The sequence below is a fragment of the Nerophis ophidion genome, linkage group LG04 (assembly GCF_033978795.1).
Source record: "Nerophis ophidion isolate RoL-2023_Sa linkage group LG04, RoL_Noph_v1.0, whole genome shotgun sequence".
NCBI lineage: Eukaryota > Metazoa > Chordata > Actinopteri > Syngnathiformes > Syngnathidae > Nerophis > Nerophis ophidion.
The window spans coordinates 14,133,647-14,156,213 of NC_084614.1; the positions used below are offsets into that span (position 1 = coordinate 14,133,647).

The 22,567-nt window shown below is 37.8% G+C and overlaps 1 protein-coding gene across 1 annotated transcript in view; it reads left to right on the forward strand.

Annotated features, from left to right (window-relative positions):
* The window catches only part of clasp2 (cytoplasmic linker associated protein 2), a 136,547-nt gene that overhangs the window by 18,877 nt on the left and 95,103 nt on the right, over positions 1-22,567 (forward strand). Inside the window, exons 3-6 of the mRNA XM_061897143.1 lie at positions 3,299-3,402; positions 7,856-7,947; positions 15,946-16,021; positions 17,954-18,051. Of these exons, the coding sequence (XP_061753127.1) occupies positions 3,299-3,402; positions 7,856-7,947; positions 15,946-16,021; positions 17,954-18,051 (370 nt within the window). The remainder of the gene's footprint in view (positions 1-3,298; positions 3,403-7,855; positions 7,948-15,945; positions 16,022-17,953; positions 18,052-22,567) is intronic.

The following is a 22,567-nucleotide window of genomic DNA, read 5'->3' on the forward strand; positions in this document are numbered from 1 at the left end:
TTCGGTGCCATTTTTGTTCAGCCCTTCTCAGTTTTTATAAGTTACCGCCAACAATAAAATTAACCATTATAATAGCTACGGCAGTAGCATAAAGCAGTTAGCATCCCATGACCCACGATGCACTTCTGCCATGACTCTCCCCCGCCGAATTCTTATTGGTTGACGTGTGTGTGACGATTGCTGACATTTTCTTCGTCTCTTCCGCGAATGAGATAAATAATATTATTTGATATTTTACGGTAATGTGTTAATAATTTCACACATAAGTCGCTCCGGAGTATAAGTCCAAACTATGAAAAAAATTGCGACTTATAGTCCGAAAAATACAATACTCCAATATCAAGATATAGTCATTTTCTATAATATCGAGTATATCGATATATCGCACAGCCCTAGGCCAAAGTATGAAAAAAACTGCGAATTATAATCAGAAAAATACGGTAAATAAATTTAAAACCTGTACTTTTTAGTTGAAACTAAAATATTGATAATTTTAATAAACTACAAGTAAGAAAAAAAGGCATGGAAATGTCTGTTTTTTGTATCAAAAAAATATCAGACCGTGACACTAAAGTATTGAACTGAACCACAGATTTTGTGTATATCAATCAAACAATCAATGTTTATTTATATAGCCCTAGACCACAAGTGTCTCAAAGGGCTGCACAAACCAACATTGTTGCACACCTAGTTTTGACACACTTTCACACACAAATGCGCAGCGCTTCACAAGTCGTGAAGTTAGCTCACACAATCACAACGGAACTGATATGTGACTTCCAAATACCACACAAATGAGACAGATTTAGCCCTTTTTCCTCTTTTGTTCTCACTTCCACTCCATCTCCACTTCCGCATACATGTTAGTGCCCATGCCGGCCTTGCTGTGTGCAGTCAAGGTGTCACATCTGTCTGTGTCAGCCGCACTGGTCCTTGTCACAAACACTCCTCCTCGTCCAGACACACACACACACACACACACACACACACACACACACACACACACTGTCAGCTGTGTTTGTCTGACTCATCTTTATTTTCATATTTTTTCTCCTCTTGCGTTTGATTTGTGTGTCTCCTGGAAACGGCAACCAAATACTGTGCGATACATGCAGGGAGAAGATTGCATCATTGAGTGAAACTAAGTGCGTTGTATTGATCTTACTGTGAAAAGCGGGCGTGTTGTTGTTGTCATCTCGCACTGAGTTCAAAAAATCTGTTGTTGTTTTTTTTTTATGTGACTTTGTTGCCGTGACAACCTGCTGTTTTGGTAGCGTAGTGCACATGGGCAGGAAAAGGCGAGATGACATCACTCCATTGCCTCCCTGGTAGTGTTTGTTATTATGCCGAAAGTGAGTTTTAAAGTTCCGGACTCTGGAAGGCTGGAATTGTTCAAACTTGTCCTTGACTAACGCTGAACACTTTTTAAGGATACATGTTAATTAGGGGTTTAACGGTACACAAAAATTTGGGTTCGTTACGTACCTCGGTTTAGAGGTCACGGTTCGTTTCATTTTCGGTACAGTAAGAAAACCACAAAATATAAATGTTTTGGTTATTTATTTCCCAAATTTGTAAACAATGGCTATATCCTTTTAACATTGGGCACACTATAATAATTCTGCCCACGTTAAGCAACATTGAACTGCCTCAAATTGTTGCTTATATTAAATAAAATGACAAAACTTTTCTTCTACATATAAAAAGTGCAACATTAAACAGTTTCAAGTAGGGGTGTAACTGTACACAAAAATTTCGGTTCGGTACGTACCTCGGTTTAGAGGTCACGGTTCGGCTAATTTTCGGTACAGTAAGAAAACAACAAAATATAAATTTTTTGGTTATTTATTTACCAAATTTGCAAAACCTTCCACCAAACATATTTTTCTTAGTGGAATATTTGATGTGAAGTAATGGGAACCTTGGATAGGTCAATAATTCATAATAACATTGAATTTGATTCAATATTATGTTTTGAGCAATGACAGTTTGAAAGAAAAAAAAAACAGCTTTGTTTTATTAGTCAACATTGCAACTTTTTCTAAATTACATTTAACCTTCAAGCTTTTTTATGTCACTTTTGATATGTTTTTTTTACAGAAAATTTCGGTTTGGTACGTACCTCGGTTTAGAGGTCACGGTTCGGTTCATTTTCGTTACAGTAAGAAAACAACAAAATATACATTTTTGGGTAATTTATTTACCAAATTTGTAAACAATGGCTATATCCTTTTAACATTGGGAACACTATAATAATTCTGCCCTTGTTAATCCACATTAAACTGCTTCAAATTGTTGCTCAGATTAAATAAAATGACAAAACTTTTCTTCTACATATAAAAAGGTCGACATTAAACAGTTTCAAGTCAACTCATCATGCTTAATTTATCACCGCATTTGGGAAGCCTGTAGTTGATTTTTATTATCAATCAATCAATCAATCAATGATTATTTATATAGCCCTAAATCACTAATGTCTCAAAGGGCTGCTGTAAATGTTATATTTTTATCAACATGTGATAGCAGGGACCCTGCCATTCAAAGCTTTTCTGTCCGTAAAACACACACACACACACACACACACACACACACACACACACACACACAAGGGAATGACCTAACGTTACGCTAAAAGCTAATTAGCCTTCACCTTAAGCCAGAACTGCGAGCGAGCTGAGCTGCAGTTTAAGTTTCCAGAAGGTCAACGGGCTCATAGTGATGTTACTAGTAGTTGACTGGGAGGTGTTTATTATTATTGGCGGAGAGTACGCTGCTTTATGCTCACCTGCTGAACATCTATCTGCTCGATGCTGAAACATTTACTACATGCGCTCTGAATACGCACTGCTGATTGGCTGTTACTGCTCTGAATACGCACTGATGATTGGCTGTTACCGCTATATATATCTAACCAATCAGATGGTTGTGTGGGTGGGACAATGCTGGGTGCTGGAACAGAGGCAGAAGAAGCAAAGCAGCTTGTTAAGACTTTAAATTAGAAACTTGTTCGGTACACCCCCGTACCAAAACGGTTCAATACAAATACACGTACCGTTACACCACTAATGTTAATATATGCTGTTCAAAGGGGATTTTTTAGGATTCCTTTAAAAAAATACGCCCACTGACTCATCGGTGTGGTTTGCACGCTGTCCACATGAGGGCAGCCTTCATTGTTCTTGTTGTGTTGCTAGTCAGTCAAGCGCTGCCATTTTCCTCAGTTTTTTTGTATTTATCACACGTTCCGTCTGTCATCGCCTTGTTCTCCCTCCCCGCTCCCCCTTCCTTTTGTGTGTAGTCCTGCCAGCACTGGTGGACCGACTGGGAGACGGAAAGGACCAGGTCCGGGAGAACAGCCAAGCGCTCATCCTCCGCTGCATGGAGCAGACAGCCTCGCCCATGGTGATTCTCCCAGACGCACAACTCACTGAATGTCATAGATTTCAACCTGATTAGAGTAGTTGGCCAAACAGAACCAAGGGCCGGGCGATACAGCTGAAAACTATCACAATATAAGGGTTTTATATCGGTCTATCCATGATTATTTATATTTTTTCTGACCTATGAAAAACAAGTAGCATTTTTATGTCAAATGTAACCTTCCTCTGATTATACCCAGAAGCTATCAAGTCAACACAAGCATGGAAAACAATGTAAACAAAATAGTAAAATCACATTGGACACCAAATAAGCTCTTGAAAAAGAAAGTGCAAAACTAAAGAATATGTAGAAAATGCTTAACAAAGTGTGAGAAAATAGTACAAAATGTAAAACCTGTGAACTATTTTCTGCAGGTTTAGTGGCAGGAAGTTACAGCAGTGCTGTAAAGGGTAAGCGTGGTTAAGGCATACTTGCCAACCCTCCCGATTTTCTCGGGAGACTCCCGAATTTCAGTGGCCCTCTCGAAAATCTCCTGGGGCAACAGTTCTCCCGAACGTCTCTCGATTTCCACCCGGACAAGAATATTGGGGGCGTGCCTAAGATTTCCCGCCTCTAGCGTCCTCTCTCACCTGAAAAGGAGACTATTATATTTGTCTCCGTTATCCATAGCTTTATCTATAACCCATAAAGTAGGCAGGCACGGAGCTATTTCTCAGCGTGTGTTTATTCCAGCCGGCACGTTAATACATTGACACACAACATCCAGATTCCCATCATGCATTGCTTCAAAACTACGGCAAGTAGTAATGTCCAAAAACATAACAGAGACGAAGCAGAAAAACGAAGAAGAGACGTGGCGAAATGATTGGAAAAAATTAATTTAAGTTCATCCAGGACAGCTCGAAGGGGAAGAGGTATGCTGCCTGTAAGTTTTCTAGATCAGAGGTCTCAAGGTTGGCAAGTCTGGGTGAAGGTGGTGTGGTGTTAGCGGTCTTGGTGGGGATGAGCGCCTTGCATCATTTACAGACCACTAAGGTCTGACTAGATCTCTTTGAAAAGTCCCCCAAAAAGTGACTTTTCTCTTTTATCCGCAATTTCTTCATTACTACGCTCCTTTCTCACGCCAGGCCAAGAAAAGATGGCACACCCAAACTTGATCGTTGATTCTGTGACCTGATTGGCTGTTAGCGTGATCACTTCCTGCGTTGCTCGGTTACCAGAGAGCGAGTGCCTGTGCCCATGCAACCCACCTTGCATCCATACTTCCGCTTTGTTCTGGCGAAGACGGGCGGTAAAAAAGTATCGACCATTTTATCCAACATCATTTTTATTGATATCGATTACGTGTCTATCGCAATATATATTAATATAGTTTTATCGCCCAGCCCTATTTACTTTTGACTTTTTAAATTCGATCTCAATTCTGTACACTGCAGCTGGAATTTTGATTTTCCTGAGGGAACTCTCCTGAAGGAATCAATTAAGTATCTCTATCTGTCTGTCTGTCTGTCTGTCTGTCTGTCTGTCTGTCTTTCCGTCTGTCTTTCCGTCCATCTGTCCGCCCGCCCGCACGTCATCTATCTATCTATCTATCTATCTATCTATCTATCTATCTATCCATCTATCCATCTATCTATCTATCTATCTATCTATCTATCCGTCCGTTTGTCTACCATCTGTCCGTCCGTCTGTCTACCATCTGTCCGTCCGTCCACTATCTGTCTTCTATCTATATATCTCTCTACTATCTATCTACTATCTTCTGTCTATCTTACCTATCCATCCGTCCGTCTGTGTACTATCTGTCCGTCCACTATCTGTCCGTCCGTCTACTATCCGTCTTCTATCTCTCTACTGTCTATCTACTATCTTCTATCTATCTAACTGTCTCTGTCTGTCTGTCCACTATCTGTCCGTCCATCTACTTTCTGTCTTCTATCTACCATCTTCTATCTATCTATCTATCCGTCCGTCTACTACTTGTCTGTCCTTCTACTATCTGTCTGTCCGTCTGTCTACTATCTGTCTACTGCCTGTCTGTCTGTCTGTCTGTCCGTACGTCTGTCTTGTATCTGTCTTCTATCTATCTACTATCTATCTACTATCTACAATCCATCTATCTATCTGTCCGTCCGTCTAGCTGTCTGTCCGTCTACTGTCTGTCTGTCCGTCTACTATCTGTCTGTCTGTCTGTCTGTCCGTCTACTATCTGTCTGTCTGTCTGTCTGTGTCCGTCTGTCTGTCTACAACCTGTCTGTCTACTATCTGTCTTCTATCCATCTGTCCATCCGTCCTCCGTCTTCCGTCATCTGTCTTCTATCTAAATGTAAAAAACAACCAGTGTTTCAACCAGGATAAACACATACATACGCTATAGATAAGACCCTCACAATTAATAATTTATTGTTTTTGATAGGGATGCAGGATATTCTCGGCTGCCGACATTATATTATTATGTCACACCGATATTCCGATTATGAAAAATCCACCGATTAAATGAGCCGATAATAAAAAAATAAAAAAAGGCTTGGCTCCGTGTTTGTCGTTGGTCTGTTGTGGCTTGTGCTTCTGCCTGGCTCCTCCACACCTCCCCTCCCCTACGGTTTGGTCGCACATTTGTGATGTCGTGATACCGAGTGCATGGATAAGAGTAGTTCTGCAGAAAAAAGTGGAGAATTAAAGGCGAGCTGCAACACAAAATCTGACAAGTCACCCTAAAAGTCACATTGGTGAAGATTTATGGAGGCAGTACCTAGCGGCCTGTGCTGCTAAGACCAGACTTAAGGTTAATAGCAGCGACCGCAGCAAGCGTAAAGCTACAGGACCGAAGATGAGAGGCAACAGTTTGAAAGAAAATAACCAGGGGTGAAATAACAATAATAAAATTAGTAATTGTTTATTTTTGGTGCCATCTGGAGGCACATGCTTTAGTTACATAGTTACCTTTTATGAACAAATGAAAAAACTAAGTGGCGTTAGACCACCAGAGCACTAAGGGGATCATGTTTGTATACACAGTGCATCCCCATTCACCGTTGTGGAGGTTAATTTGTGATTTTTCTTTCTTTTTTTTTTACACAGAATTTATGGAACTGGATTTTTTGCGTTTGAGTTTTGGGAACTGCATTTTTTTGCCCCAAATTATGCCCACGATTCCATTGAAAAAAGAACAGTGTTTTACAATTCAGTGTATAAAAATTCAGTTTAAAAAAAATCTTTGCTTGTAATTTGAAAACAGTGAGGTTTTTTTAAATGAAATTGTCAACATAGTTCGATGTAACAAACAAAACAAAAATATTCAGTTCACATAATTCAAATGCAAATTTTTTTTTAAATAAATTCAGTGTTGAAAAAAAGCCACAAAGACACAAATTAACAACTTTCATACAGTGCTTTTGGGGCGGTATAGCTCGGTTGGTAGAGCGGCAGTGCCAGCAACTTGAGGGTTCCAGGTTCGAGCCCCACTTCCGCCATCCTAGTCACTGCTGTTGTGTCCTTGGGCAAGACACTTTACCCACTTGCTCCCGGTGCCACCCACACTGGTTCAAATGTAACTTAGATATTGGGTTTCACTATGTAAAAGCGCTTTGAGTCACTAGAGAAAAGCGCTATATAAATATAATTCACTTCACTTTTCTTCTTCCACATTTTGTTATTTTACAGCCTTATTCCAAAATAGAATTAATTATTTTTTTGTCCTCAAAATTATACACACACTGCCCCAAAATGACAATTTTGATAAAGTATTTACATTGATGCAAATGTATTTAAAAATATATATTTTTTAAATAATTAAAATTTACATAAGTATTCACAGCCTTTGCCATGGAGCTCAAAAGTGAGCTCAGGTGCAATTTGTTTCACCTGATCATCCTTGAGAAGTTCCTCCAGCTAAATTAGAGTGTGCTTGTGGTAAACTGAACGATTTGGAAAGGCACACACCTGTGCATAAAAACCAAGAATAAAGTCCAAGGAATTGTCTTTGGACGGCATGGCACAGATCTGGGCAGGGGTGCCTTGAAGTTCCCAATAAGCACAATAAGACGTTTGGAACCACCAGGACTCTTTAGCGATCAGTGGAGGAGGTGCATCAACAAAGTATTGCACGAAGGCTTTCAATACTTCTATGGGATTTCTTAGTTTTCAATTTTTTATATTTTTGCCAAAATATCTTTAAAAAAAGATTTTTACAATGTCATTGGGTATTGTGTGTAGAATTTTGAGGACAAAAATGATGCATTCCTCTTTGGAATGGCTGTACAACATAACAAAATGTGGAAAAAGTGAAGTGCCGTGAGTCCTGCACTGCATGTGTCCTCTGTGGTCGTCACGGGCGCCCTCTTCTGGACGCCACAGGAATATGTCCTGGTCACAGAGCGTGGCCTCGTCAACCTGCTCCGTAATCTTCTCAGCTGCTGTCAAGTGACCCGCCGTTATCTTCCCACTCACGCTTCGCCTCTCTCCCTCCTCACAGTACGTCTGGGAACGACTCCTTCCTTTTTTTAAACATAAGAACTTCCGCAGCCGGGAAGGACTCTGCCTCTGCCTCAGTACCACGCTCGGACTGTAAGTACATTTATTTTAATTGCATTCTTCAGTGAGATCTTGTCCATGACTGACATTACTATACCTTGTTATATATCCAATATTCTAGACATCATTTCTACCATATGTCTTATTACATGATTTGCCTTGAATCTTGTTTACAGACCTGGGGCCGTATTTATCAAGCGTCTTAGAGTGCCATTTTACACTTTTAAGTCCTGAGAATTTGCGAAATTTAGTCCTACTCTCAAACTTAAGAATAAAAGCTATTTATCAACTTTCTTAAGTCTAAGAATCACTCCTACTCCCCACGATATTTAAAGAGGAACATTTTCACAATTTCAAAAGGGTGAAAAACAATAAAAATCAGTTCCCAGTGGCTTGTTGTATTTTTTGAAGTTTTTTTCAAAATTTTACCGGTCCCGGAATATCCCTAAATAAAGCTTTAAAGTGCCTTATTTTCGCTATCTTCCAAACCACTATCCATTTCCCTGTGACGTCATACAGGGCTGCCAATACAAACAACATGGCGGTTACCGCAGCAAGATATAGCGACATTAGCTCGGATTTAGACTCGGATTTCAGCGGCTTAAGCGATTCAACAGATTACGCATGTATTGAAACAGATGGTCGGAGTATGGAGGCAGATAGCAAAAACGAAATTGAAGAAGAAATTGAAGCTATTGAGCGAATAGCTATTGACGCTATTCGGCCATAGCGTGGGTGTACCTAATGAAGTGGCCCATAGCATGGCTGCCTTATTAGCATCGCCGGTAAAATGTGCAGACCAAACGATCAGGACTTTCGCATCTTGTGACACTGGAGCAACTTAAATCCGTCGATTGGTAAGTGTTTGTTTCGCATTAAATGTGGGTATTAGTTTCAAATGTACATCCAGTTAGCGTAAATAGCATGTTAGCATCGATTAGCGTGGCATGTTAGCATCGATTAGCTGGCAGTTATGCCGTGACCAAATATGTCTGATTAGCACTTAAGTCAACAACATCAACAAAACTCACCTTTGTGATTTCGTTGACTTAATCGTTGCAAATGCATCTGCAGGTTATCCATACATCTCTGTGCCATGTCTGTCTTAGCATCGCCGGTCAAGTGTGAAGACACTTTGGTACATTCAATGGGGGTCTGGCGGCAGATTTCTTGCCAGTGGTGCAACTTGAATCCCTCCCTGTTAGTGTTGTTACACCCTCCGACAACACACCCACGAGGCATGATGTCTCCAAGGTTCCAAAAAATAGTCGAAAAAACGGAAAATAACAGAGCTGAGACCCAGTGTTTGTAATGTGAAAATGAGTATGGCGGGTGTGTTACCTCAGTGACGTCATGTTCTGACGTCATCGCTAAAAGACCGATAAACAGAAAGGCGTTTAATTTGCCAAAATTCACCCATTTAGAGTTCGGATATCGGTTAAAAAAATACATGGTCTTTTTTTCTGCAACATCAAGATATATATTGACGCTTGCATAGGTTTGGTGATAATGTTCCCCTTTAAGAGACCCTCAGAGGTGTCATAAGTGGTTAGGAGTTGCCAGCGGGGGATGGCACTGAGGCGAGAGAGACGTGCGCGAACGTTTAGGGAGCGGAAGGATATTTATATTTATAACAATATTTATAAAAGATATTCAAAAATATCAAAAATATTCCACAACTAGAAAATTCAGTTGGAAAATTTTGAATGGACTGTTTTTGTATTGTGAGGCTTTTCAATCTAAGGTTGAATACTGACTTCTTCAAGGCACTGACATTTTAAGAGTTAAACACACATGTAGTGCACCAATAAAGTGCACATGTTATTTGCACATACTATATATAAGTGTGTAAAATAAGTGTAAATATATAAGTTTGTGCAATAAGTGCATTAATCAAGTGCACAAGTTATGTGTAAATACTCGGGGTGTAATGGTACACAAAAATTTCGGTTCGGTACGTACCTCGGTTCAGAGGTCACGGTTCAGTTTATTTTCTGTACAGTAAAAAAAAAAAAATATATATATATATATACATTTTTTGATTATTTATTCAACACATTTGCTAAATCTTCCACCAAAAATATGTTTCTTAATGGAATATTTGATGTGAAGTAATCGGAACCTTGGATAGGTCAATAATTCATAATAACATTGATTTTGATTCAATATTATGTTTTGAGCAATGACAGTTTGATAGAAAAAAACCCAGCTTTGTTTTATTAGTCAACGTTGCAACTTTTTCTAAATTACATGTAGCCTTTAAGCTTTTTTATTTCACTTTTGTTTATGTTTTTGTTTATTTTAATAGTATTTTTAAAATGTGCCGTGGGCCTTTAAAACATTAGTAATGAAAAACTAAAGCCTGGAGACACATGCGCGTTTATCATAACTCTCTCGCTCTCTCTGTCTTTGTCCCTCCCTCACCAATGCTGTTACGCGCACCCCCTTTTTTTTGTTTTTAACCCCTTCTTAACCCTGAACGTACATTGAAAATACACGCAACCCTAACTTAAAATGCCGGACATTCGAGGCATTAAAGAAACTCCACCTGGACAGCTCCGCAAAGAAGACATATCCGGTGAAAAGAGGAGTTGTGGTCAGTCTACCATAGCCCGATGCTAGCATGCTGTGTGTTTTTTTTTATTGATTGAAACTAGTAGATTGCACAGTACATATTCTGTACAATTGACCACTAAATGGTAACACCCGAATAAGTTTTTCAACTTGTTTAAGTCGGGGTCCACGTAAATCAATTCATGGTGCCTCGGTGTGCATTGTTTACAAAACGTGCGGTGCGCTACTTAATGTGTCCGTGTCGTTCGGTACACCTCCAAACCGAGCTGAAACCCCCGTACCGAAACGGTTCAATACAAATACACGTACCGTTACACCCCTAGTAAATACATAAGTGTGTAAAATAAGTCCACCAACAAAGTGCACAAGTTATGTGCACTTGTATAAATGTGTAAAAGAGGTGCACCAGTAAAGTGCACAGGTTAAAGTGCACAATTATAACTGTACAACAAGTGCATAAATAAATTGCAGAAGTCATGTGCACATATATAAGTATGTAAAATAAGTGCACAAGTTGTGTGCTCGTATATAAGTGTGTTAAATAGGTGCACACGTGTGCTCACATATGAGCAACAAGTAGGTGCAAAAGTTGTGTGTTCATATAGGAGTGCAACATTAGTGCTCACATATAAGTATGTAAAAAAAGTGCACAAATGAGTGCTAAAACTCCTCACGCGGAGATTTTTAGGATACGTTAGGAGCTCTTTGAGAGGATTCTCAGAATCTTTCATTTAGTTTTGTATTATTTTGTAATTTATTGTCAAAATATACACTCCCATTGTCCACTTAAATATTTCCAAGATATTTCTTTATTCTTGGACGAGGGATTCCCTTCCGTGATTGGTCATTTCTATGGACACAGAAATGACGTCCCTTAAAATTCTGTTTACGGCATATAGTAACGTCGTAATTCAGCTCTGAATGTGGCACTTAAGATTCAGTCCTACACTCGCTGAAAGTGTGAGTTGATAACCATGTATCATGTGTGTAATGTAATAGTCAGCTTGATAACTAACTTTTAAGTGCAGCTTTCAGCGAAGAATTTCTTTATTCATAAGTCAACTCTTAGCAGAGTTCTTAGGAGTAATTCTAAGAAGCTTGATAAATACAGCCCCTGACCATCACCTCCACAAGCTAGCCCCATTTTCTTAAAGACTCTCTGGGATTAATCTCCTTAAAATGTGGGCCAAGGTGGCACATGTGCTGCACGTCACATGACCTTAATTCCTGCACACTTCTTTCTTCTGCCGTCTTTTAGCATCCAGATCTGTTCTCCATTACTCGAGTCGTCGCGCGATCCTCTATGATGTTTTACTTTTCTCAAAGCACGTTGCCAAACACAACATCACCCCACTCCTTCCCCCATATGTAGACACATTTCCCCCGTGACCACAGTCTCACTCACAGATTCCATCTGAGAAAGTCGATGTGCTGAGACGGCGTGTTCTCGCAATTTTATCGGCCTAGAAGTCCCCATATCTTGCTTGCGTTGTGGCTTTGTTGCACGTCAAGTTACCGGCTTGCACAAAACACACTAACATGTAGTAGTATTAGTGATATTGTACGAGTGATGTATGTAATGTAGTAGTTATATTGTAGGAGAAATATATTGTAAGTAATGTAATAGTAGTTATATTGTAGGAGTAATATATTGTAAGTAATGTAGTAGTAGTTATATTGTAGGTTTGATGTAGTTATACAAGTAACATATTGTAAGTAATCTAGTAGTAGTGATATTGTACAAGTAATATATTGTTTGTAATGTAATAGTAGTTATATTGTAGGAGTAATATATTGTAAGTGATGTAATAGTAATTATATTGTAGGAGTAATATATTGTTTGTAATGTAATAGTAGTTATATTGTAGGAGTAATATATTGTAAGTAATGTAGTAGTAGTTATATTGTAGGAGTGATGTAGTTATATTGTACAAGTAACATATTGTAAGTAATCTAGTAGTAGTGATATTGTACAAGTAATATATTGTTTGTAATGTAATAGTAGTTATATTATAGGAGTAATATATGGTATGTAATGTAATAGTAGTTATATTGTAGGAGTAATATATTGTATGTAATGTAGTAGTAGTTATATTGTAGGAGTAATATATTGTGTGTAATGTAATAGTAGTGCTATTGTACAAGTAATACATTTTATGTAATTTAATAGTAGTTATATTGTAGGAGTAATATATTGTATGTAATGTAGTAGTAGTTATATTGTAGGAGTGATGTAGTTATATTATACAAGTAACCTATTGTAAGTAATCTAGTAGTAGTGATATTGTACAATATATTGTTTGTAATGTAATAGTAGTTATATTGTAGGAGTAATATATTGTAAGTAATGTAGGAGTAATATATTGTATGTAATGTAATAGTAGTTATATTGTAGGAGTAATATATTGTATGTAATGTAGTAGTAGTTATATTGTAGGAGTGATGTAGTTATATTATACAAGTAACATATTGTAAGTAATCTAGTAGTAGTGATATTGTACAAGTAATATATTGTTTGTAATGTAATAGTAGTTATATTGTAGGAGTAATGTATTGTATGTAATGTAATAGTAGTTATATTGTAGGAGTAATATATTGTAAGTAATGTAGTAGTAGTTATATTGTAGGAGTAATATATTGTATTTAATGTAATAGTAGTTATATTGTATGGGTAATATATTGTATGTAATGTAGTAGTAGTAGTGCTATTGTACAAGTAATATATTGTATGTAATTTATTAGTAGTTATATTGTTGGGGTAATATATTGTATTTAATGTAGTAGTAGTTATATTGTAGGAGTAATATCCATCCATCCATCCATGTTCTACCGCTTGTCCCTTACGGGGTCGCGGGGTAATATATTGTATGTAATGTAATAGTAGTTATATTGTAGGAGTAATATATTGTATGTAATGCAATAGTAGTTATATTGTGGGGGTAATGTATGTAATGTAGTAGTAGTGCTATTGTACAAGTAATGTATTGTATGTAATTTAATAGTAGTTATATTGTAGGAGTAATATATTGTAAGTAATGTAGTAGTAGTTATATTGTAGGAGTAATATATTGTATGTAATGTATTAGTAGTTATACTGTATGGGTAATATATTGTATGTAATGTAATAGTAGTTATATTGTATGGGTAATATATTGTATGTAATGTAGTAGTAGTGCTATTGTACAAGTGATATATTGTATGTAATTTATTAGTAGTTATATTGTAGGGGTAATATATTGTATTTAATGTAGTAGCAATTATATTGTAGGAGTAATATATGGTATGTAATGTAATAGTTATATTGTAGGAGTAATATATTGTAAGTAATGTAGTAGTAGTTATATTGTATGGGTAATATATTGTATGTAATGTAGTAGTAGTTATATTGTAGGAGTAATATATTGTAAGTAATGTAGTAGTAGTTATATTGTAGGAGTAATATATTGTATGTAATGTATTAGTAGTTATATTGTATGGGTAATATATTGTATGTAATGTAGTAGTAGTGCTATTGTACAAGTAATATATTGTATGTAATTTATTAGTAGTTATATTGTAGGGGTAATATATTGTATTTAATGTAGTAGCAATTATATTGTAGGAGTAATATATGGTATGTAATGTAATAGTTATATTGTAGGAGTAATATATTGTAAGTAATGTAGTAGTAGTTATATTGTATGGGTAATATATTGTATGTAATGTAGTAGTAGTTATATTGTAGGGGTAATATATTGTATTTAATGTAGTAGTAGTTATATTGTAGGAGTAATATATGGTATGTAATGTAATAGTTATATTGTAGGAGTAATACATTGTAAGTAATGTAGTAGTAGTGATATTGTAGAAGTAATATATTGTATGTAATGTAATACTAGTTATATTGTAGGAGTAATATATTGTATGTATTGTAATCCATCCATCCATTTTCTACCGCGTATTCCCTTTGGGGTCGCGGGGGGCGCTGGTGCCTATCCCAGCTACAATCGGGTAGTAGTTATATTGTAGGAGTAATATATTGTATGTTATGTAATAGTAGTTATATTGTAGGGGTAATATATTGTATGTTATGTAATAGTAGTTATATTGTAGGGGTAATACATTGTAAGTAATGTAGTAGTAGTGCTATTGTACAAGTAATATATTGTATGTAATTAAATAGTAGTTATATTGTAAGAGTAATACATTGTAAGTAATGTAGTAGTAGTGCTATTGTACAAGTAATATATTGTATGTAATTTAATAGTAGTTATATTGTAGGAGTACTATATTGTAAGTAATGTAGTAGTAGTGATATTGTACAAGTAATATATTGTTTGTAATGTAATAGTAGTTATATTGTAGGAGTAATATATTGTAAGTAATGTAGGACTAATATATTGTATGTAATGTAATAGTAGTTATATTGTAGGAGTAATATATTATATGTAATGTAATAGTAGTTATATTGTAGGAGTAATATATTGTATGTAATGTAGTAGTAGTTATATTGTAGGAGTGATGTAGTTATATTATACAAGTAACATATTGTAAGTAATCTAGTAGTAGTGATATTGTACAAGTAATATATTGTTTGTAATGTAATAGTAGTTATATTGTAGGAGTAATATATTGTATGTAATGTAATAGTAGTTATATTGTAGGAGTAATATATTGTAAGTAATGTAATAGTAGTTATATTGTAGGAGTAATATATTGTATGTATTGTAATCCATCCATCCATTTCCTACCGCTTATTCCCTTTGGGGTCGCGGGGGGCGCTGGTGCCTATCCCAGCTACAATCGGGTAGTAGTTATATTGAAGGAGTAATATATTGTATGTATTGTAATAGTAGTTATATTGTAGGAGTAATATATTGTATATAATGTAGTAGTAGTGACATTGTAGAAGTAATATATTTTGTGTTATATAGTAGTATTTAAATTGCACGAGTAATATATCGTATGTAATGTAGTAGTAGTTATACTCGTCTTAGTTATTACTAGCCTCTTCAACTTAAATGTCACTAAACTCCTTAGAATAAAAAGGTTTTGCTGTTCATTCACAAGACTTTGTACTTCTACATGTTTTAAATGTGTTGGGACACAGATTAAGCAACAAGGCTGTTTTTAAAAGTACGGATTCAGTACTGGTATCAGTTAAAATGTTAACTTGTTAACATTTTAATGTTACTTTCAACTCAGCCAAATGTTTTGCAGCTAAACTGGCCTTTTAGAGTCGCGGCGCTAATGTTAGCATCTTTTTGCAAATGCCTGACACTGTCGTGCGAATTGTGGCGCGAAAATTGTGCCAGTAAATCATGCGATACGGGAGCCGATGCAGCTTCACACGGGGCAACCTGTACTGCTGACGCGGTGTTTTGAGTGGACGTATGAACCGGCATGTCCGGCAAAGCTACGTTGTCGCCTTTGTGCATTTACGTCACGTCTTTAACACTCCTGGTGTGTTACTTGCAGGTACGGCTCGCGCTCGCTGAGCCTCAGCAAGATAGTTCCTCATCTCTGCACTCTTACTGGAGACCAAAACCCTCAGGTAAGAAAAGAGCGACGTTACTTCTATTATTACTGTTTTTAGCAAGGAAATGCACTTGCACTTGCACATGTGTGTGTGTGTGTGTGTGTTTGAGGGGAGATTAGAGCATCATTAGTGCCTCCTGCACCCCAAAGCTGAAATTTGCTGCTGTCGTCTACCCGGTGATTATACACCACCACCCACACGCTGTCCCGGCCAATCAGCATCCTAAACCCTCATCTGTTCCCCAACCTTTTCACCAGCATCCAATCACAGAGGGCTTCAGGTTGGAACAAAATAAGTGCGAAAGGCCCTGCAGGCATGCAGATCATGGCCACCAACTGAAGACCTGATTAAAAAAAAAATGTAAATTGAACATGTTACTGCTTGTGACGAAGCAGCAGTATTAGCTTAATGTCTATAATTACATCTACTGTTCTAAAAGCAGTATGGAGCATGAATTTTAATGTCCTAAAAGCAGTATGGAGCATGAATTTTAATGTTCTAAAAGCAGTATGGAGCATGGATTTTAATGTTGTAAAAGCAGTATGGAGCATGAATTCTAATGTCCTAAAAGCAGTATGGAGCATGAATTTTAATGTTCCAAAAGCAGTATGGAGCATGAATTTTAATGTTCTAAAAGCAGTATGGAACATGAATTTTAATGTTCTTAAAACCGTATGGGGCATGAATTTTAATGCTCTAAAAGCAGTATGGAGCATGAATTTTAATGTTCTTAGAGCAGTATGAAGCATGAATTTTAATGCTCTAAAAGTAGTATGGAGCATGAATTTTAATGTTCTTAAAACAGTATGGGGCATGAATTTTAATGTTCTAAAAGTAGTATGGAGCATGAATTTTAATGTTCTAAAAGTAGTATGGAGCATGAATTTTAATGTTAAAACAGTATGGAGCATGAATTTTAATGCTCTAAAAGCAGTATGGAGCATGAATTTTAATGTTCTTAAAGCAGTATGGAGCATTAATTTTAATGTTGTAAAAGCAGTATGGAGCATGAATTTTAATGTTCTTAAAGCAGTATGGAGCATGAATTTTAATGTTCTAAAAGTAGTATGGAGCATGAATTTTAATGTTAAAGCAGTATGGAGCATGAATTTTAATGTTCTTTAAACAGTACGGAGCGTGAATTTTATTATTCTTAAAACAGTATGGAGCATCAATTTTAATGTTCTTAAAACCGTTTGGAGCATGAATTTTAATGTTCTTCAAACAGTATGGAGCATGAATTTTAATGTCCTAAAAGCAGTATGGAGCATGAATTTTAATGTTCTAAAAGCAGTATGGAGCATGGATTTTAATGTTGTAAAAGCAGTATGGAGCATGAATTCTAATGTCCTAAAAGCAGTATGGAGCATGAATTTTAAAGTCCTAAAAGCAGTATGGAGCATGAATTTTAATGTTCTAAAAGCAGTATGGAGCATGAATTTTAATGTTCTTAAAACAGTTTGCAGCATGAATTTTAATGTTCTTAAAACAGTATGGAGCATGAATCTTAATGTTCTTAAAGCATTGTGAAGCATTAATTTGAATGTTCTTAAAACGGTAGGAATCATGGCGCCATAGCACAAACAATAACGCACCATTGTGTTTTATGAAAATTATTTGCATTGAGGCCGTCGGCGAAGAGAAATCCATAAATGAACTGCACCGTTTTTATAAGCCGCAGGGTGCAAAGCATAGAAAAAAGTAGCGACTTATAGGCATATCCAATTCTTGCTGTAAGGAAATGCGAGCGAGTAAGACAGAATGTTTTGGTCGGATCTTCCAGGGTTTTCCACGCCAACTAGTGGTGGGGAGGCTCTTGACCAGGATGTTTGCCAAGAGATATCCTAAACAACGGCAAGCCGGGGGGGCCCCGTGTACACTGTATATCACTGCAAGGGGCCAGGAAAGCCTGAATGTCAACTTAAACGTCGTCGATGTTTCCCCTAGGTACGAGAGGCCTCCATCACAACTATCGTCAACATTTACCGTCACGTTGGCGAGCGGGTACGAGCAGACTTGGCAAAGAGAGGACTCCCTGCTGCACGGTAAGTCGTTTTTCTTTTTTTGTGTGTCTCTCTCTCTCTCTCTGTCTCTCTCCCTCTCTCTCTCTCTCTCTCTCTCTCTCTCTCTCTCTCTCTTTCTCTCTCTCTCTCTCTATCTCTCTCTTCGGAGCATTTGTATAATACACACACACACACACACACACACACACACACACACACACACACACACACACACACACACACACACACACACACACACACACACACACACACCGTCCGGTTAGTCCCAGGCCATGCCATGCACCACTCTGCCCTTCACGCACACAGAGACACTTTTTATTCCGAGCACAATGCTGACAGGCGGTGGTTGAAGAGGGGGTGATGGGTGATGGGGGGTGGGGAAGGACAGACCGGGGGTGCTGAAAATGCAAACGATTGAGCGCTTGTGTGTGTGTGTGTGTGTGTGTGTGTGTGTGTGTGTGTGTGTGTGTGTGTTCATGTCATGTGTTGATGTCCTTCAGTCGCCCTGGTTACATGTGCGGCGTTGAAGGTTGTTTTCATTCTAATCTCCATCGCCTCGCTGCTTCCCACATTTGCACTGCCACTGACTGCCGTCCATGAGTCTTGCGTCTGTGAATGCTGGCTGAGGGCCAGTGTGTCATGTGTCATGTGTCATGTGACATGCACGTCAACGCTGTCTCCGGTCTACATACCATGAATTGATTAACGTGGACCCCGACTTAAGAAAGTTGAAAAACTTATTGGGGTGTTAGCATTTAGTGGTCAATTGTACGGAATATGTACTGAACTGTGCAATCCACTAATAAAAGTTTCAATCAATCAATCAATCAATCAATCAAAACCTCGCCATCCCGACAAGTCCCAAACCTGCATTCATTGAATCGGTAATAAGTTAGCCTGTGTGCATTTAAAAAAAAAAAAAATCCTTATGTGGTCTTGCCCCACCTTACCTCTCTGAGCCGCTCCACCTCTATGCCCCCACCCGGTCATTCAGGTCAGCTGATCAGCTGATCCTGGAGGTAAATGGTAAATGGTTGTACTTGTTCAGCGCTTTTTTACCCCTTTTTAAGGAGCCCAAAGCGCTTTGACAGTATTTCCACATTCACCCATTCACACACACATTCACACACTGATGGAGGGAGCTGCCATGCAAGGCGCTAACCAGGCCCCATCAGGAGCAAGGGTGAAGTGTCTTGCCCAAGGACACAACGGACGTGGCTAGGATGGTAGAAGGTGGGGATTGAACCAGTAACTCTCAGATTGCTGGCACGGCCACTCTCCCAACTTCGCCACGCCGTCCCAAATCAAAGCGCAAGCTCAGAAGGGACAGGGCCTTCTCTGTTGCGGGTCCCAAACTCTGGAACGACCTCCCTCTCCATGTGAGACAGGCCCCTTCTTTGGCTACTTTTGAGAGCCTTCTTAAAACCCATTTTCAGTCACTTGCTTTTAACCCAGCATGAGACTTTTAACTGTTTTTAACTTTTTTAACTGATTTTTATCTAACAAATTATTTTTAGGGTAATTTGTATTTGCTTTTTCAATGTGTATTTTATAGGGGTGTAACAGTACCATACTTGCCAACCCTCCCGGAATTTCCGGGAGACTCCCGAAATTCAGCACCTCTCCCGAAAACCTCCCGGGACAAATTTTCTCCGGAAATTCAGGCGGAGCTGGAGGCCACGCCCCCTCCAGCTCCATGCGGACCTGAGTGAGGACAGCCTGTTTTCACGTCCGCTTTCCCACAATATAAACAGCGTTTATATTGATGTTATAACTGTAGAATGATCGAGGGCGAGTTCAGGGTTTCTTATGTGGGTTTATTGTTGCAGTTTCATTAACGTCCTCCCAGCGCGGTAACAACACACAACAACAGCAGTCACGTTTTCGTGTACTGTAAAGCAATTCGTCTGCCGTAAACAGCAATGTTGTGACACTCTTAAACAGGACAATACTGCCATCTACTGTACATGCACCACAACACCTCCAGGCAACTTCAACCCTTTACAAATACCCTCCTCCATTCACATCTCATCTCCCCGGATTGTAAATAACCTAATGTAAATTTAAATGTATTTCTAATGTACATACTTGTTCTTATGCTTTCTGAACTCACTATGTTCACTGCTCACTGTACATATCCTACTAAGTAACACCTACACTGTTTCAATGTCCATTTCTCTGTTGATGCGATTGTTGATGACTGAAGTACTGATATCAACCAAAGTTCCTCATCCCACCCCCCGGATTGTAAATAATTCAATGTATATACAAAGATGATTAACTTGTGTGATGACTGTATTATGCTGATAGTATATATTTGTAACATGAATTGATTAATGATGCTACATTAGCAAGGGTGCTACTTTTTGTAGCACCTCTTTTGCCGCATAATTGTTAAACATCTTCCCGCTTAAAGCTAAACCACCGCCAGACGATGCACCCCGTACTGTTTTTCTTGGTAATTAATTCTTCCTTCATTTGTTACCAGATTGGCACCTTCTTTTTCTCGTATTACCGCCCGCACTGCGCCGTTAGCATCTCAGCTAATGTTACCATGTCGCTACCTGTCTGCTCTGCGGGAGCGTGTGACGTTGCACACGTGGCGTGTGTAAGAAGGTGCGCTTGGTTTAAGTCTCCGTGAGAAGGAGAAACAATAAAGATTGATTAGAGCCTGTAGTGTAATGCCCGCAGCTAAAAGCAACTGTGTGAGAACGTATACTCCAATATCACGATATTGTCATTTTCTATATCGCATAGAGACAAACCCGCGTGTATCGAGTATATCGATATATCGCCCAACAATACATTGAGTGTTTTCCGTGCTTTCTGCCTTAATATCTGAGGGGATTATAACTAGAGGAAGGTTACATTTCAAATTAAATAGTTTTCCTGCTCCCTATTTTCCATAGGTCATCAAATACATCTATACTTATCGGTATCAACCGATATAAAACACTGATATTGTGATACAGTTTTCAGCCGTATGAAAGTGGGTCCGCAGAACTGATTCCAAAATAAATAGACTTTTGGTTCTGCTTACTATCTAGTTATGCAGAATAGACAAGATACATATAACGCTCCCACAGAACCTTTTGTTTTCCTCATCAAAACCTCTCTGAGTGGCTTATAAGCTCGTTGGCGTGTCACAACTCAACTTTTAAACCCATTGGATCCAAACCACTTTCAAACCAGATTTGATAATATGAGCTGGCGTCGTTGGAGCCAACTCTGTGACCCAGCTCCAGGGTGGGGTAGTTATAGCGTGGAACACTTTTAACCATGACACAGTCCCAGGGAAGAGAGCGAGCATAGCCCCCTGTGAGTTGTCATCAAAATGCTTGCACATAGAATTATTACAGCAGTGTTTTATATAGCCCAACAATCCCACAGCACAACAGGGCAATAGTTCTGAATTTACGCTCATTCATCTCCAAAAAATGATGTGCAGACTCGCCACGTTGTCCAGGACCTGCAACTTTCCCACATATTTTAGCCAGTTAGCGTCATTTTCACCAATCTAACTTGTCTCTGAGCTGTGCCCAAACGCACACGTCAACTGTCGAATCCAGGGGTGTCCAAACTACGGCTTGGGGGCTATTTGTGGCTCGAAGCTCATTTTCTTAATGATAGCATGCTAAATTAGCAGGTATACATATGTGTGTGTATATATATATATATATATATATATATATATATATATATATATATATATATATATATATATACATATACATATACATATATATATATATATATATATATATATATATATATATATATATATATATATATACATATACATATACACACACACATATGTATATAAATGATAAATGGGCTGTACTTGTATAGCGCTTTTCTACCTTTTCTAGCCATATATATGTATATATATATATATATTTGTGTATATATATGTATATATATATATGTGTGTGTGTGTTTATATATATATAAATATGTGTGTATGTATATATATATATATATGTGTGTATATATATGTATATATATATATAAATATGTGTATATATATATGTGTGTCTGTTCATATATATATATATATATATACATATATATATATATGTATATATATATATACATATATATATACATATATACAGGTTTACCATGAATTGAATAACCTGGTCCCTGATTTAAATAAAACAAGTTGAAAAACTTATTCAGGTGTTACCATTTAGTGATCAGTTTTACGGAATATGTACTGAACTGTGCAATCTACTAATAATAGTTTCAGTCAATCAATACACCTAAGCGCCATTATTTTAAGCTAATTTTACAAGAATACTTCTCCATGGTGTACACTGCCTTCCGGTCGAATGCAGCTGAGATAGGCTCCAGCACCCCCTGCGACCCTTAAAGGGACAAGCGGTAAGAAATGGATGGATGGATGTATCATTTTTCTTTTAATAAAAAAGGAAAACGGGTCCCACCGACCCGAACACCACACAAGGGTGAAGAATCCGTACACGTAGACCCGCAATGGACGGCTAGAAAACGGATAATACAAAATAAAACAATT